Source organism: Mercurialis annua, linkage group LG1-X (assembly GCF_937616625.2).
Source record: "Mercurialis annua linkage group LG1-X, ddMerAnnu1.2, whole genome shotgun sequence".
NCBI lineage: Eukaryota > Viridiplantae > Streptophyta > Magnoliopsida > Malpighiales > Euphorbiaceae > Mercurialis > Mercurialis annua.
Window position 1 is genome coordinate 52,809,104 of NC_065570.1, and position 18,065 is coordinate 52,827,168.

Below are 18,065 nucleotides of genomic sequence, written 5' to 3' on the forward strand. Positions count from 1 at the left end.
GTCTCCAAACATATATTTGAATGAATATTTTAATCAACAGCCTAAAGACCGACTGTCTAATCCAATCCAAGACGAACGGGCTGAACGGACACCACACTATGTCGACACATCATTTATTTGGAAAAGTTAGTAGAAAGAGAAAGGATACAGTACAACAATGGGGCAATGCCCTCAAATATATAATAATGAGATTGAGTAATACCAATTGACACTTAATAATATACACCCTTTTATTCACACTTTCAAGCATCTAATTACAATAACCAATTATCATTATATATTTTCAAAATTGAGAAGCTACTGCCCTGCTTATTATTTTCCAAAACAATTTCACTACTAAAACCCCCACCCCGTGGCTCTCATCTTCAGTTTCTACTTGTGATCGGATTTTTTTTTCTCTTGTTCAATAGTTTATAAACCTCTCTATACATAAATAGTTTTGAATCTTTATATGCTAAAATGCAATTTTTTTGGCGAGTCTCAAAATTGATACCTTTTTCTGCACATCTTACAAACTTGGTCAGTAATTCAATGCAGCGCGACCGAGTCAGTCCACAGATCAAATGCTTCCAGCGCAGCTTTTTATGGGTGTTCATTGTCATATGAATTCCGGGCTTGATGTAGTGATTGATCATCCTTAGCTTTACAATACTCTATTCAATCAAATGTATAAGCCAAAATGTGCCTTGAATGAGATGTCTCTTCTTGAGCAACGAATTACTACATATATTGTGCCAGCCATTGTTTACACATATCAAGCACTGGTAGCGCATTTGCATGCAACGCCTGCAACATAGAGAAATAATATCGCAATTCTTAATTTTCTAATCTGCATGTCTAATCTTTTTTTCCTTTAATTTTCTAACTGTACCTTATGTTTCAATTCATTCTGCAAATTTAAGGTCATACTTTTCAACTCATTTAATGCAGCAGAAACTCAAGTCAACAAGAACACTAACCTGATGAGCTACATATTGAACATCAGCCACACTTCCACTTCGCGAAGCTATCTGAAATGCACTTTTTAGGCGTCCGCAGACAACACAGGCCAGCACTTTCCTGCACAGACAGAACAAAAAGAAGAATAAGCCTTCATTGCATCATGTAATTATTGGAAGAACAGCATATAGTTGAGCAAATTGAAGAACAAAGTAAATTCTATATGTTACACAGTAAATTACTAAAAAGAACCCGTGGTTTAGCTTAAGATGCACTTGCTGTCTCACCACCAGTTAATTTGTTTCTTGTACTACCAGCGGTGAAAAGTGAGTTTGCGAGATGTTCAGGAAGTAAATGGAATCAGATTTTTTAATTTTATATATCACAGTACATAAATAGAAAAAACTGTAACAAAAATTCTGGTTGCATATCATCCTCAAACATTAATTACTGCTTTGGATGTTCAAGACAAAAGTTAAAATGACATTTAGTTGTTTCTGGTGAGAAGAGTTTTTTTTCTTTTTCTTTATTGGAAGCAAAATTTATAGGCAAGTTCTCCCTCCTCTTTTAACAATCTAGTGAAACAAACATAAAAAACAAAAGAGATAATAATGCCATGATATTACGAATTGCAGCTAAGTGCAAGGACGCGCAGCAAAGTCTAAAAATTGCCTACTTTCATGCATAAAACAGAAGACTCGGAACGTTATTTACATAAGTCCCTCACGATCTCCAAGAGAGCATTGCCTATTCATGCGCATTTTATATCAGCAAACTTACTTATTTTCCTCATCGGTCTAAGGTCAACACAAGCATATATGTAAACTAATTACCTGTGACTGCTTGTTAACATGTCGATGAGACGGTCAGGGCGTTCTTTATGTTTATTTGCATATACATTTATTGCAGCCCCCAAGACCTACACAAAAACAATTAGATTTTATCAAACAAAAGATTTCTATGTTTGAAAGTATGGGAAAGGTAATAAAAGGACTACATGAGAAAAATTCAAGCATCACAAACTGTTCATAGGCATGACTTGATGAACATTTGATACAAAGAAAAACCCTTAAACCCGTTATTGTATCATTTATAACTTATCTTCTTCTGATTAATCAAGCAAAATGGTGATCAAAGTCCAAGATGAAAAAAAACTCACTGTTCTTTGATCTTTATCTAATCTCAAAAATAGCAATAACAACATTTCTTACAAACATTTGAATAGTGATTGCATCCCCTAATATCAATTACTTTGAGGCACATGGAAATAAGATGAGGTTGCCTAAATATAACAATTCATAACATGAACTTACATAAACTCGAATGAAAATTTTACCTTTCTCTACATTTCCACTAAAACTTTACCACCTCCACTATTGTTTAAGAAATTTAGATTTTTTCGGGCGGGCACAAGAAGAGATTAAGTTCAAGATTGCACATTAAAATTTCACATGATATGTGAGTTCGAAATGCCTAAGGAAAGAAGTAATCTTCAATATCCTCTTTGATATTTGGCGAAAGATTTTTTATTTCCTACCCATTAGCAAGCCTAAACTCTCGAGCAATTTTAACTACATATCCTACAATTATAAATATTCAATTTAAACCCAAGCCAGAACTTTTATTTGGTTAAAGATTTGATAATATGATAAATAATCAGATTATAGGTACAGGCTCGCCCAACAGTTTCATCTTTTGGGTTCATTAGTTATTTGACATAGTATCATAGCTTCTATGATCGAAAGATCTAGAATTGAACTTTGAACCCAATTTGGTTAATAAAATATCGAGCACAAAGTAATGTTGACCAGTACTTGTTCACACTTCAAACCCAATGGCATTTGCATGCATGGGGGTGTGGGACATAATAAAATTGTTGTTCACACTTCAAACCCAATGGCATCCGTGTGCGTAGGTGTGTGGGACATAATAAAATTATAATTGGAGCTTCACCTAACAAATTAAACTTTTGGGTTGACTGGTTACTTGACAGACAACATTTTGTGAAGTTATTTTACTATTTTCATTCATCCCATGCCATTCAAACATCTCTATACCTACCATTACCAACCAAATTTGGGGGCTTGCAGAAAATGAACTGCACCAAAACTGTAAGAATGGTTCGGTCATTGACAGAATATAATTTGGTCCGGTTTGTGTTCCTAAAAATATCGGGGTTTTTTCAGTTCGGTTTGGATAATTTAAAAACCAAAATAAAAGAAAATCTGAACAAATTAAAAAATATATATTTTTACATCATAAATATATGTATGTATATTACATTAATAATTATTCATAAATAAATACGAATTATGTCTCTATATCCATAGTATATTTTCCAATATAGAAATCTTTATGTAATAAATATCTTATTTCTAGTAAAATTATTATCTAATTTTTTAAATATAGTAACATTCATATTTAATTCATGAATTAATTTATATTTTTATTGTAGAGGTCAAATTATAAATTATTTGTTTATACAATATGAATGAATTATTGTCTTTCAAAAATTATAATTAGAAAACAATTTATAATTTAATTTATTTAGCAATTATAATTTATAATCTCAAATTTAATTTGTATTCCTTAATTATAGCTAACAAATAAGTTAACAAATTATATTCAATAGAAATATATAAATTTTTCTTAAATTGTAATTTTTAAGGCTTAAATTAATATAAAAAAAATTCATAACAGTAAAAACTAATTGTTTTTAACCAAACCGACTAAAAAAATCGGTTTGAATTATATTTCGGTCCGTTTTGATTTGTATATTTAATAAAATTTGGTTTGATCGGTTTTGGCCGATTTCAAACCAAACCGACCGATGCACAACCCTACCTTAACCAAAATGCACCCCGCAAAAGATACAATACATTATTCCCCCTTGCATGTTATAAGGAATAGGATCAACTATATTACCTGATCCCAATCATCATCATCTATAGTTCCCTTTATGTTTCTGAAAAACTCTGTTAATTGGCCACCCTTTTTCCTTTCAGCTAGTGATGCAGCAACACCAGCATATATGTCAACGGCTGCAACATGCAAGAAGAACCACATTAAATGCACACTTCTGGAGTTATCTTACATATTAACTACTAAGTGGGTAGCTAAAAAAAAGCCATCGACTATGGTTACCAGGAAGATTAAATTCGTAAATGACTTGGAAAGCCAAATCAAAGTTCTTTTCCACGAGTCTCTCTGCTATTTCACACCTTCTCCTGTAACCAACAACCATAGCAGATTGCATTGTCTCATCATTATGCAAGCCAGAAGAAAAAAAATAGAAGCAAGCACAAGTACATTCTAATTAAAGCCTTGAACAATCATGGGCCTAATACTAAACCATCTTTCTACCATGAAGTTTCACATCATTCGTGTTATAAAATCAATTCCAATAATCCATATACAAATGTCTCCAGCAGGTTTCTTCATCCTTTACTTTTACGACACTTTCTTGGCCTTCTTGCATAATATACATATCAGATTGGTTTGAATTATCTTCTCAAGGGAGAAGGTATTCTCATTATATAGATAAATAATGTCAACTATTACAGCTAATTACAGGAGAGATTACAGGGAGCTATATATGGCTAGCTAATATACATTGAGTGATCCTAGGGAGTTTTATTTGGTAAGCTAAATCTCTTCTAATTTTATGAGAATATATACAGCTATAATATATTACAGCTATAATTAAAAGATTATTGCCTTCTATTGACATCCCCCCTCAAATTGATGCGGGTTATCCACAAGCATCAATTTGTTGGTAAGAAAATTATGCCGTTGGCGTGTCATAGCCTTGGTGAAAATATCTGCCACTTGAAGATTGCTAGGCACATGGGGAAGAGAAATCGTTCGAGTCTCAAATGCCTCACGAATGAAGTGGCAATCAACTTCAATATGTTTAGTGCGTTCATGGAAGATGGGGTTGGCAGAAATGTGAATTGCACTAGTATTATCCGCATGAAGAGGAGTAGGACCAGATGAAGAAAAACCAAGTTCAGCCAATATCCCACGAAGCCAATGTATCTCGGCACAAGCTTGAGACATGGCCCTATATTCAGACTCGGTAGAAGACTTAGAAACACGGTCTTGTTTCTTACTTTTCCAGGAAATAAGGGCCTGACCAAGAAACATACACCAGCCCGTAGTAGAGCGTCTAGTATCACTGCATCCGGCATAATCTGCATCACTGTATGCTTCAAGATCAAGGGAATTGCCCGAAGGATAGAAAAGTCTTCGCAAAATTGTACCTTTCACATAGCGAATGATACGTTGTACAGCAGCCATATGTAAGTGTCTAGGAGAAGCCATGAACTGACTAACCTGCTGGACAGCATAAGATATATCAGGTCTAGTGATTGTAAGGTACACTAAGCTGCCAACAAGAGTACGATAGCGTGCAGGGTCCGATAACAAGTCGCCCTCTTCTTTGCGCAGCTTGAGATTAAGTTCCATGGGAGTATCAAGGGGAGTAGAGTCTTGAAGACCAGCAACAGCCACCAAGTCTTGAGCGTACTTGTGTTGTGAGAGAAAAATACCATGTGAACCAGCCACAACTTCAAGGCCAAGAAAATACGTGAGAGAGCCTAGATCCTTCATGTGAAAAGAATCTTGTAAATGTTGCTTTAATTGAGAGATTAAATCTGAATCAGTACCCGTAATAATTATGTCATCAACATATATTAAGAGAATGACAATACCAAACTCAGTTTTGCGAAGAAACAGAGAAGCATCATACTTGCTTTTGACAAAGGCAAACTTGAGCAAAGTACATGCAAATTTCTCATACCATGCACGAGGAGCTTGCTTGAGACCATATAAGGAGCGGCGCAGTTTACAAACAGCAGTAGTAGGAGTAGAAAATAAACCAGCAGGTGGGCGCATGTAAACTTCTTCTTTGAGATCTCCGTGAAGAAATGCATTCTTCACATCCATCTGGTGTAAATTCCAACTCTGAGAGGCAGCAATAGCCAAAATTGTGCGGATAGTAGTCATTTTGGCTACCGGAGCAAAAGTCTCCTCATAATTAACTCCATATTCTTGGTTGTTACCAAGAGCTACTAAACGAGCCTTGTACCTGTCCAAGCTACCATCGGCCTTGACCTTAATAGAGTAAACCCACTTACACCCAAGTGGAGTCACGCCGGTAGGACAATCCACCATTTCCCAAGTCTTATTAGCTTCTAGAGCAGATAATTCTTCTTGCATTGCTTGCTGCCAACAGTGCTCCTTTACTGCCTGTGCATAACCAGTTGGAATAGAAACAGAAGCTATAGTAGCTGAAAGAGCAGCAGTAGAATTACCTGCCATAGGTGTCGAAAAACCATAACGGTCAGGAGGACCAGTAGCTCTAGAAGAGCGACGTAAGGGAGCAGATGACTGGGCAGAAGCGGAAGGGGGCAGCACTTGAGTGATTGCAGGTTTAGGAGGTCTTCGTTGATATACTATTCCTGGCTTGAACCTTGCAACCTGATCACTATTAGAAGTATCATCAAAATAAGGTAAGAAAGCAAGTGAAGGCTGAGGTGACATAGACATAGGGAAGAACCATTGATTTTCAAAAAAAATTACGTTCCTTGAAACACGAACTCGATTTGAGTTTGGGTCATAGCATAAATAACCTTTTTGAGTGCTGCTATACCCTAAGAAGGCACATCGAATAGACTGAGCAGAAAGCTTATTTCTGTCCGGTGGCGGAAGATGCATAAAACAAACACATCCAAATGTATGAAGATTTTTATAGTCAGGATGGTGATGATAAAGTCTGAAATATGGGGATTGAAAATCCAAAATTTGTGAAGGAAGTCTGTTTATAAGAAAAGTCGCTGTAGTGAGTGCTTCGACCCAAAACTTAGAAGGAACAGCCGACTCAATTAGCAAAGTCCTAACAACATCTAAGAGGTGACGATTCTTCCTTTCAGCTACGCCGTTTTGTTGCGGAGTATATGGACAAGAACGCTGAGAGATAATCCCTTTAGATTGTAAAAAAGATTGAAACTCGTGAGACATATATTCTCCACCCGAGTCGGATCGAAGAATTTTAACGAGAGCTGAAAATTGAGTGTCAACAAGAGCTAAAAACAATTTGAACATAGAAAACACTTCTGATTTATGACGCAAGAAATAAACCCATGTAAATTTGCTATAATCGTCAATAAAAGTTACAAAGTATTTGTATTGGGCATGAGAAATGGTAGGACTAATACCCCATACATCACTATGAATTATCTCAAAGCTATGTGTTGCCCTATGTCCTTCAGAAGGAAAAGGTAAAGTCTTACTTTTACCAAGTCTACAAGTAGCACATTCAGGAAACTCAATTGAAGAAAGATGCTTTTTATTATTCAATAAACCAGATTTTAACAAGTAAGATAGAACCCTAGAATTAGGATGACCCAAACGCTTATGCCAAACTTCATTTGACACTTTAGACTCATTGCAAAGTAAGGATAGAATAGAGGAAGAAGTTAAGCTGCAAGGAATAGGGAGTTGCAAAGAAAAGAGACGGCCGTGCTTAGGCCCCTTCGCTATCACCTGCCCTGAAATCTGATCCTGCACAATACAGCCATTATGAGAAAAATGAACATCACAATTCTGTTCTACAAGCTGCCCAACAGATGCTAAATTGACGGAGAGATCAGGTGATACAAAAACATTGTTAAAGGAGGAAGATACATCACCAATTGCCGCAATGGGTAAATCACTACCATTAGCTGTTTGAATATGTGAGGAGCCATAATACTTTCTGATATTACTTAACCCATTAAAAGAATTAGTCATATGATTAGAGGCACCTGAATCTAAGATCCAAGTAGATAAAGAATGGGTACCTTGAAGGCCAAGCGCTGAAAATGCACTCACAATCATTTCTTGCACAGACTCTCGAGTTAAAGAAGGTGCCGAAGTAGGAGTTGCAGCAATAGCAGTAGGGGCAGCAGTAATGTCAGCAGGGGCAGTAACACAATAGGCCTTATTAGTGCGGGGTGGACGAGTAGGACACTCCTTAATGATGTGCCCGGACTGCTTGCAATAGTTGCAAAATTTTTGAAGACAGTTAGGGGCAATATGACCATATTTCTTACAGCTGTAACACTGTATGGTACTCATGTCACGACCCTTCCCCTTACCATACACTGCATAAGCAACTGAGACAGAATTAGACGCAACACGAGCTTGCTCCATGATATTCTGAGTATTGATACGTTGTTCCTCACGCAAAAGTTCTCCAAAACATGTCTCCAAAGTGGGAACGGGATCCCTATTCACCAAAGAGGCACGGACAGCTTCAAATTCAGGCCGCAACTTCATCAAAAATTGGTCTCTTTGGCTGGTTTTATGGACTTGTTGTACAGCCATCAACCCTTCTCCTGAGACCTTGGCTGTAACAAGATCCGAATAATCATTCCACAAGGTGAGGAAACCAGAATAATAGTCTTGAACGGATAGATCTCCTTGGTTATAATTTGCGATGTTTAACTCGAGCTGGAAGCGTCTAGCATTGTTGTCTTGATCATACACTTGCTTGAGATAGTCCCACATAGTCTTTGCAGACCTATGTGGACGTAAAGAAAGAATGAAATGTGGTTCCACGGAACCAAGAATCCATGACATGATCTGGTTATCTTTGGCAGCCCAAGTTGCCTTGTTAGCTGCAGAACTTTCAGTGGTGCTGCCATCTATATGCCCCCATAGCTCCTTACCCTTGATATACGTCTCTAACTGAAACTCCCATGAAGAATAATTTTTCCCACTGAATTTGATACAAACATTATCTAATTTCTCCATAGTCACAAAAGCTGACTAAGAAAACTATGACTGGAAGCTATTGGGAAAAAGAAAAAAAAAAAAACAAGCCTATGGCTGAAAGCTATGATAGAAAAAGAAGACTATGACTGAGATAGCTCTGATACCATATCAGATTGGTTTGAATTATCTTCTCAAGGGAGAAGGTATTCTCATTATATAGATAAATAATGTCAACTATTACAGCTAATTACAGGAGAGATTACAGGGAGCTATATATGGCTAGCTAATATACATTGAGTGATCCTAGGGAGTTTTATTTGGTAAGCTAAATCTCTTCTAATTTTATGAGAATATATACAGCTATAATATATTACAGCTATAATTAAAAGATTATTGCCTTCTATTGACAATACAGTCCCGCCCCAGCAATCTGGTCAATTTCTTTAACCATAAACTATCTACTGATTTATTAGCTCATCAAAGTCATTGACACATAAGAATCACGATTCTTGGCATGCTACCAATGCTAGACATTTTACATGCAAGACTTTTGGCATAATTTTTGAATTCAGTTTTCAATATTAGATCCATGTAGACCTATCATCCAATTAACTATAACCAGAAAGTATAAAATAAAGGCTGCACTGACCTGAAGGTTTCTGGATCATTTGGATTTCCAAAAAGTGAATGTTTCCATTGTGGCCCGTCAGGATCATTTGAGGATTTCACAACTTCCAACTATAAACAAAATCCATTATAAAAATGGTGAATTGTAATAGTTCATTTAAGTGTAACGAGCATTTATTGTTAAAATTTTACAATTTCATTTCGATAATTTACACATATACAGAAACTTACCACTACAAACCACTTGAATCTAGTGTTGGTCCATGAACTAAAACTACTAGTCCGAAAATAGCATTAAGTAATTGCATTTAATATTTCAGCCATGCATTCACTATCCACACATATAATTGCAATTTGGGAGTGATGCTTACAAATATGTAAAATAGACTTTAATTTTGTGTTCCACCGTCGCTCTAGTACGCTAGATCTCCAATTCAACATCAGAAAGCTGAATTTGAAGGCCAGATCTAACATACTGAGTAGAAGCCTCATAACTTCCAACCTTTAGACTGGTTATAGTGCATAATGGGCATAATCAAACAAAATATATTTTCTTTTCAGTAGAACAGAATTAAAAATAGCAAAAACACCACATACTGTACAGTGTGTAACTATACATTGTAAGACATGATGATGAGCATGATTAAATAAGCTTCCTGAATGTTAGAGAATAAAAATGTAATCCACACTTAACTGGTGCTTTTGTTCATAGGTAATGAGGATGGGATGGATCCTAGAATTGAAGACTAACGACTGAAGGGTAACATGACATGAATTGTCCTTTTCTTTCGACTAATACTAATAAAGAAAAATAATCGCCTCATTTATCCTTGGATTTTCTGAACTTGCAACAAAATGCTGCAGCAGAGGGACATCAATTACCTGAATTGATACTCTAGCAGAAAACTTTACAAGGCCTTCTTCAGTAAGCTTCTCTGAGGCACTTTTTCCTCTAACACCCTTCGTCACAAGCTTAGTAGAGTCACCACCTTTGTATCGAGCTGATAATCCTTCATCAAAGTGTATCTGAACCCGAAAGAAGATTCGAACATGAACAAGTACAAATGAAGGAAAAAAAGCTTAAGTGTAAGCAATAAGGAAGAATTGTACAAATCAGCTGACTTAAGAATGACTTTGAAAAATATTTATTTTTTATCACGAAAAAAAACAATATTTTTATTAGTAATAAATAGGCAGAAGAAATTAACACTCATCTTCAATTACTGGTGCTTGGCGAATTTAATTTTTAGCAGAAGATTTCTTTTATATCATAAAACAAGTACTTGGTATGGGGAAAATTACAACTTCTGGAAGCCTGTAAAAGTATTTGCAGAAACATGAATTGTTTAGTCCAGCAAGGTAAGATGAAATCTCGTATCTTCTGTTGGTTAAAAAAATGCTATGATGCAGCTAAACAAATGGATTTTTCTTTTTAAAATACGTGTACAAAGATCTAAACTATAAGTACATAATAATATTGATTTAATTACTAAGATGATTACTTCTTTCATATTCTTCTAAATAAAAGGTCTTCTTTAGCCTTTCTTTCCTCTATTTCAGCTTAAACTTCTATCAATATAATGTTTTCTTTCTTTCGCTTATCATAGATTCAAAAGCCAGTGAACATCCCCCCAAACATATTACTAGCACAAAACAGTGTGTAGTCAACACGCAATAAGCAATCACGTACCTTTGCATGTTCCAAGTGTTTAACAGCTTCTTCTTGTGAAGAAGAATTCATAAATAGTTGAATGCAGCATAGTCCAGCAGCAACATGGTCCTTTTTTATTACCTAAACAGATCCAAGTAAGTTGAATAAACCAGCGTCACACTCAAGGTGACCAGACTATACTTTATAAAATCAACTGTAATTACGAAACACCTTCCAGTGTTTCAACACTTCAGAATACTAATAGTTTCCATATTCTGATGATTTGAAACAACCAGGAAATACATAAATGAACACTTGAAAAAGGCTTCTGCCATTAAAGTCTAATATAATGTCTCTTATCCTACCTCCAAACTAATTTTCATTACGTCCACCATATGTACTCTAATGGTATTTAATTGATAAAACTAGAGAGAGGCAACATATCTTATGCAGTGACTGAAAAAGCCAAGAACTATATAACAAAAGGGTAATTCTTGCAACATGTCATATGTCGTATCATAAAAAATATGACAACTTAGTTACAACGATTTGCCTTATCCCATGAATTTAAAATTTTAATTTAATAACAGCCAATTATTAGGGATCCAAAGCCTTTCTCAAGCACTTAAATTTCTTCCTTCAAAATGTGATATACTCTTCTCTTTTTATATATTTGTTTCTACCCAATTTTCACAAAGATATATGTAGCCCTCCTTTTCAAGTAATTCAGCCCTGATTTTGGTCATTTATGCTAGCAAACTATACATTTTATCTTTAAGAGCAGAATTTTTTTGGTTTATCTTAAAGAGCGTCCCTTGCAAAAACACATAAGCAAAAGTATATCACTGCCAAACTGAACAGAAGGCTTAAAACTATTATCCTCGCTTTTCCCAAAATTTTAATCCATATTCTCGAGTACAAATCACTTAAAACATATTTGTTATAGATAATAATGGTACTACTTTTGGAGCATTAACTAACAACTTGAACTCTTTGGTGGACTGGTTATTTGATATAGTACCAAAACTCTATGATAAAAAGGTCTAGATTTCAATCATTGCCAACCCCCATTTGATTGTTAAATGTATAAGGTAAAGTGGACATTTACTTGTTCACGTTTCAAGCCCAATGTTTATTCACGTGGGGGTACGTTAGAGATAATAATAATTTAATTCTTGGGGCCACACTTAACATTTTTAACTTTTGATTGAATTGGTTATTTGATAATATTTATGCAGATTGCCAGCATCTCATGCTAGAGACTATTCACACATTCTAATATAAATTCTAAAATGACAAAATTTTAAAAACTAGAATGAAAGAAAAGGATGTTTGTGTACCTGAAACTGGTATAGATAATTAAAATGTTTATGATTTTCACAGTAGCTGCAAATTCGAGCAAGCGCAGCAGCGGTATGTTGCAGTACTGCCACATCCTCCTCTTTTACAGATGCCATTCTTGTTGAGATTACTTCCTCCAGAACAGACATGGCACCATAACCAATACACAAATCACATAAATCATCAACAGTCCCATAATCGGTTGCTAAAGGATCTGGCCTTTGAGGGGATGAAGATGAAGTTACAACACCAAGTGCTGAAGGTTGAGGAGGCAGGGGAATAGCATTTGGAAGAAAGAACAACATGCAAGCATCAGTGTAGTGACCATGCCTAAACATAAAGCCAAGCAAATGCTGACGACCATACTGCAAAGTTAAAAAAGACAGGTAATCAAGAAGGATTACATTACAGTACACATTCAACTACTCAGTCGATAAAATATAAAACAAACAAATCCAGCCACACAGCAAAGCTTCCAGGCCTGAATATAAATTTGCACATCCATTAGAGGTTTTGCTTTCTCTTTTTTGAAGGGGTATGCAAAACTTACGAGGCCCAAAAGCATTACTGAAATTGTTACTTGCAGATTTGTGCACATTGAATAATGTGCATGTGGAAAAGGAAGATAAAATTCACCACATTCAGAATCAGTTAAAAGCTGGTATGTTTGGGCTGCTAAAAACATATTAGTTAAAAGCTGGTATGTTTGGGCTGCTAAATACATGTTGAACCTCAGAGGGCGTTTAGCTTACGTCTTGTAAGTAACTAACACACTCTGCGTAACGGATGCTGTCCAGATTGCTCCGAGGTCCATCATCAAAGTCAGGATTAGAGGCTGAATTATTGTTTGTGGACTCTTGAGAGCGCCTAGATCTCTCTGAACGTGGAAATGTGGACGGCATGTACAAGACATTGAGATATGAATCAGCGGAGAGAGAATCGTCCAAGATTGTAGGTGCACTTTTTGCCAAATGTTCATACCTGATTCACAAAATTAAATTAGATCATACAATATGAAAAAATTTAACCATAGTGTATTGTCTCTATTGAAAAAGATTTTCTTATATATTTGCACGTGGCTAGAAAATCAAGTAAAAATTGAATATTTGTTCAGAATGGAATAAAAGTTGAGCACCTCGTTAAGCCTTTGAAATGTAAATAAGGATAAAGAATGTCGTAATAATGTGCTTTTGGGATTAAAATTACTCTTAAGATAATTGCTTTTTCTTAAAGGAGAGTTTTTTATTTTCATACTATGCAATTTAACTATGAAAAGAAAGATTAAGTGAAACAAAAACTAAGTGGAAGTGGTTCTTAGTAGGTCATGTAAACTAACCACCAAAATAATGGAATTAAATGGAATCTAACTTTTCAGTTGTTGAAGAATAGATCATGTGGGGACCAAAAACTATTCACTGTGAACAATTTTTATGTTACTCAAAGAAAGAAAACAATTGACTAAATCATTTGAAGTCCATAAGAAAGTTGGAGTCACGTCTTACAAAGAACGAACAGCTGACACATCCACTGGTGGACCTCCTTCAATTGTATTGATAATCTCTAGAATGACAGGTGCTGGGTCAGCCTTGTACAACTGAAGAGCTTGCCTGAAACAATCAATGAAGAACAAAAAATGAGAACACACTAATATGCATGAAATTTATGAAATGTACATCCCTACTAACAGAGACACGAAACTATAATAGAGGCACATACTTGAACTTAACACGAGCTTGCGCATAGTGTTCCATCCTGATCAGAGCATGTCCCCATGCATTCCACACTGGGAAAACATCAATCTGAAAGAAGGCCCAGGAAATTATGAGCTCAAAGAAGCAAAAAGGAGCAGCAACACTGACCCAGAATCTCCTGGATGTGATATTTACCTTGCACTTCTTGCAAGTGTATACAGCCATACTATACCGTTCATCAACAATCAACCTATCCCGGAGACGAGCAGACGATTCTTTATCAGCGATATCATCGAGCGAGGCAGCAATTCCTGATCCCAAAAGGCTTTGAAGCAACTCGGCACGTCCCAGCCAAATCTCTGCCTGTGACAAGATTTCAGATAGCTCATCTGTGGACTGACTACCCACACTAGAGCTACCAGCATCTGAAGATGCATCATCCCCATCCCTACTTCTCTCAGAATTACTTGATAAGTCACTCCCTCCAACAAGCTTCCTAAGTAGGGATTTAGAATACAGTAGCCCCTGCATATGCAACTTAGAGTTGTTAGCACGACTGCTTTGTAAACCATTTATCAACTCATATGCACTATTGTGTACTTGCTTACTAACACCTTTTTTTTTTATGTCAGTTTCAACCATGACAATTTCAAAAGAACATATAACCAATGTTAAACAGCCCAAAATTTTGGTTTATATTTTTACCTGTACAAATGTCTCAGTGGCATGATAAGCCCGACCAATTGTTTCCATGGATGCATTCTCAGGTAATTGTTGTGAGCTTAACAGATTCTTCATCTGATTCATGCATAAGTCTAGAGAACTTTTGGCCGACACCAATTCGTCAGAGCACAGTGAAAGTAAAGCCTAAAAAATAAAAAGTCAATCCTTAAAGTCGAGCAAGACATACTTGAAGGAAAAAAAGAGTTCGTGCTAGTAAATCTACTAAAGATGAGATTCTCAGATAATTGTGAAAGGAAACATGTTCATATAACATCTATGGGTCAGCAACCTCACACTATAAGCTCCAAATAGACAAGCCAAATTATCACAGTTCTATTAATATCTGTGCCCCAGCAGTCACAGTAAGCATCAAACACACGAGCTAAGTTACAGTGAAATTCTTGCAATTAAGAGTTTTCAAATTCTAACATTACAAGAAACTATAGATTTGCAGATTTTGCATTCCAGGGTATATCATTTCACCATTTGACAGAAAAGTGGCATAAAGTTCAAATTTATTTTTGAAAACCATAAATGGAGATTGTTTTTCCTTCTGGCGACAGGAGTTAAGTTCTTCCACTACTGGCATGAGGCCTCATAATTCAGGTATGATTCTACATACCATCAATGGTATGAATTTTTTTTAAAATTACTACATAAGAGCAATTGCAGACATGCACCAGCTGTCACATTCAAAATTACAATAGAGAATGTTCTCAACTCAAAACCTATGAGTATTACAAAGATCAGTTTTAAATATCTTAACAAAAAAATTGGAAGCTTTAACCAACATACCTTGAAAAGAATAATATCAGGGGCACTTTCAAATTTGTGTGCTGCACGAACAGCTTGGTCCTTGCTAGCATCTCCCGTGAGCATCCATTCATCAGCAATTGAAACAGAAGGCAGTCGTTCTTGTCCATCTACCGAATATGATGATACCCGATCCTCTTGAATTCCTGCCATTGCCTCCCAAGCAACTCTTTCAGATGCTGGTAATCCAGAATTCTTTCTTTTCCTCTGAACATCTTTAGTAGCATTCTTCTCTCCAGTATTTCGTGGGGTCCAAGAAAAAGCTCTGCGAGCCTCTTTTTGCAAGTTGCTTAAACTGCTAGTAAAAGATGACCTTGCAGGTACACCTGTTCTCGTTTTTGGTTTTGGTTTTGTTCCAGATACAGAAATCCGTGGTTCTCTGGACGGAGAACTTATGCTCACTGCAATGGCTTTAGCAGCATATGGGACAATGACACTAATTTCTCTCAATGATGGAAATTCTTTGAGGATCTGTTACCAAATATTACATAAGAACACATGCTTATGGTGTTGAAGAAGGGAATTGATAAATCCTTAAACTAACATGCCATGATCTTATCTAAATGCTAGATGAGGACCCATGAGAAACAAGAGATTTTTCAACAACAGTTCAAAGCTAAACATGCCTCAAACCAAAGATAGAAAAGTAGTAAGAAGTAAAGTACCAGAGCAGCAGATTGCAGCTGTTTCCTCATCAGTAGAACCTCCAATATTAGATGTGGGTGCTCATGCAGAGAAGAGCATCTTTGCTGCCATGGCAGTGGCAAGGCTGCAAGAACACGAAGTCCCAGAGCCCATGAGTTGAGTCGGGAAACCTCAACATCTGACAGATTCCCACCCCTTCGTTTCAGGAAGAAGTGAACCTTTATACATGAATAAATCAGTTTAACAAAATAAAAACTGAGAAGTCCGCAAATGAAATTATCCATCATCGAAGAGTAAGATTTACTTACAAGAAGTTGCTTTGACCGCAGGTTTGGTAAGAGCTGCATTGCACCCATCGCAACTGGTAAAGCGTCATCAGAGTCACGCAACGAAGAAAGAAAACGTGAAGCTTCTGCAGGACCCCCGCCATTGAGAGGGTCTGCAGTGAGAAGTTTCACAAGTTGCCGACCCTGCAGTTCTCTCAGCAAATCTATTGACAAACCAGCACTCTCAGCCACTTCTAGAGCAGCAGAAACAGCCCCTTTCTCAGCTAATCTGAGTGCCAATCCCTCAGGATCCACTTTGCACTCTGCTTCCACCTGCATTTAAATCAAGCTTATATTATAATGAATCTGAAGAAAAAGAGAGAAAAAAATGAAAAAACACAAGCCATGTTCTAAACATTTTCTGTTTAAATAAGGAAAAGAGTTAAGACCTCTTGCCAGCTGCTATAACGATCATCAGCACTCAATATATGGCTGTACCTCTGCAAAGCTTGCCTCATTTGCAAAACCTTAGTACCAACAGAACAATGTCATTGCATAATGAATATAATATCAAGCCAAGTGGTCTTCATGACAAAGAAAGTTCTACCAATTTCAACAGAAGAAAGACATACTCCAGCATCTATAAAGGTCAAAAACCAAAAATACACTATTTATAAAATCAATCACCTCATTCCTAACAGGATCACTCTCTGGGAGGTGGCAGCTGCACATGGTGAGTGCATCTAAAGCAGCATTAAGTTCCCACCTATGCATATACCTACAAGGAAATGTGTAGTATTTGCTAGTAAGTACTGTAGGTGCATGCATATAAAATCATCATCAAAAAATCATGATGTCCCTATCATGCCAATAAAACTGCTTGTTTAAACTACATTGCTATAAAAAAAATGTGGCACTGTAGGCCGCAGAGAACTCAAATGTAGAATCCACAACGACCAGTTATAACTTTAGCGAGAAGATTTCAATGTGAGCATTGTATCTCAGTCCATAAAACTGGTATCAATACTATTGTTTCTTATACTTAAGTTATTCAATACTACAAACTCTGATGAATTTGTCTTCTTTTCTTCTTCTTTTTTGGCATTTAATTCTCTCAGACAAAATCAAGAGAAATTGTTTGTCAGATTCCAGAATCCAGACAAAAGCTGTTGGTGTGATCAATGTTCCTTACTAACTGAGCACCTTGTTGAATTATGTGACATGTCACACATTATGGAATTGATTCACAAATAAATTAAACTGTGTATAATACTAGAAACAATGTCGGGAAAGCATTTGAATTATAGTGCTGGGAAAAAAACCATATAACTTAACATACTTGAGGGCAAGTCTAGCTGCCAATTGCTTATTCTTCAAACGCAAGCAATACTGCCAGCTATTGCTCCAGATGCCCTGGCCTCCATAACCTTGAGTCTGGCCAGACATTGGATGGATTTCTTCACCACGTTCAATGAGTAACTGGAGTAACTGGTCTGAGGCTCCTTCACGTAAAAAACGATCGGAAAGTGCTAGAGCATCCATTAGCTTTCCTTCACCAATCAATCTATGGACATGTTGACCATAAACAGTGAGAAAAGAATTCAAAGCAAA

General features: G+C 36.3%; 1 protein-coding gene across 4 annotated transcripts in view; it reads right to left on the reverse strand.

Annotated features, from left to right (window-relative positions):
• Positions 1 to 205: 205 nt before the first annotated feature.
• Positions 206 to 18,065, reverse strand: part of LOC126662368 (uncharacterized) — a 32,078-nt gene continuing 14,218 nt past the window's right edge. For 3 of the 4 annotated variants that reach the window (XM_050356336.2, XM_050356344.2, XM_050356345.2), the window contains 20 exons: positions 17,794 to 18,018; positions 17,142 to 17,232; positions 16,904 to 16,981; positions 16,497 to 16,787; positions 16,209 to 16,406; positions 15,526 to 16,014; positions 14,713 to 14,874; positions 14,203 to 14,532; positions 14,033 to 14,115; positions 13,819 to 13,923; positions 13,069 to 13,297; positions 12,316 to 12,681; positions 11,015 to 11,116; positions 10,207 to 10,350; positions 9,347 to 9,435; positions 4,084 to 4,166; positions 3,865 to 3,980; positions 1,773 to 1,858; positions 960 to 1,059; positions 206 to 786 (listed from right to left, as the gene is read on the reverse strand). In XM_050356336.2, coding sequence (XP_050212293.1) covers positions 721 to 786; positions 960 to 1,059; positions 1,773 to 1,858; positions 3,865 to 3,980; positions 4,084 to 4,166; positions 9,347 to 9,435; positions 10,207 to 10,350; positions 11,015 to 11,116; positions 12,316 to 12,681; positions 13,069 to 13,297; positions 13,819 to 13,923; positions 14,033 to 14,115; positions 14,203 to 14,532; positions 14,713 to 14,874; positions 15,526 to 16,014; positions 16,209 to 16,406; positions 16,497 to 16,787; positions 16,904 to 16,981; positions 17,142 to 17,232; positions 17,794 to 18,018 — 3,433 coding nt within the window. In that variant the 3' untranslated portion in view covers positions 206 to 720. Of the gene's footprint in view, positions 787 to 959; positions 1,060 to 1,772; positions 1,859 to 3,864; positions 3,981 to 4,083; positions 4,167 to 9,346; positions 9,436 to 10,206; positions 10,640 to 11,014; positions 11,117 to 12,315; positions 12,682 to 13,068; positions 13,298 to 13,818; positions 13,924 to 14,032; positions 14,116 to 14,202; positions 14,533 to 14,712; positions 14,875 to 15,525; positions 16,015 to 16,208; positions 16,407 to 16,496; positions 16,788 to 16,903; positions 16,982 to 17,141; positions 17,233 to 17,793; positions 18,019 to 18,065 lie in introns of those variants that run through there. The other variant, XM_050356343.2, reaches the window with a different exon arrangement.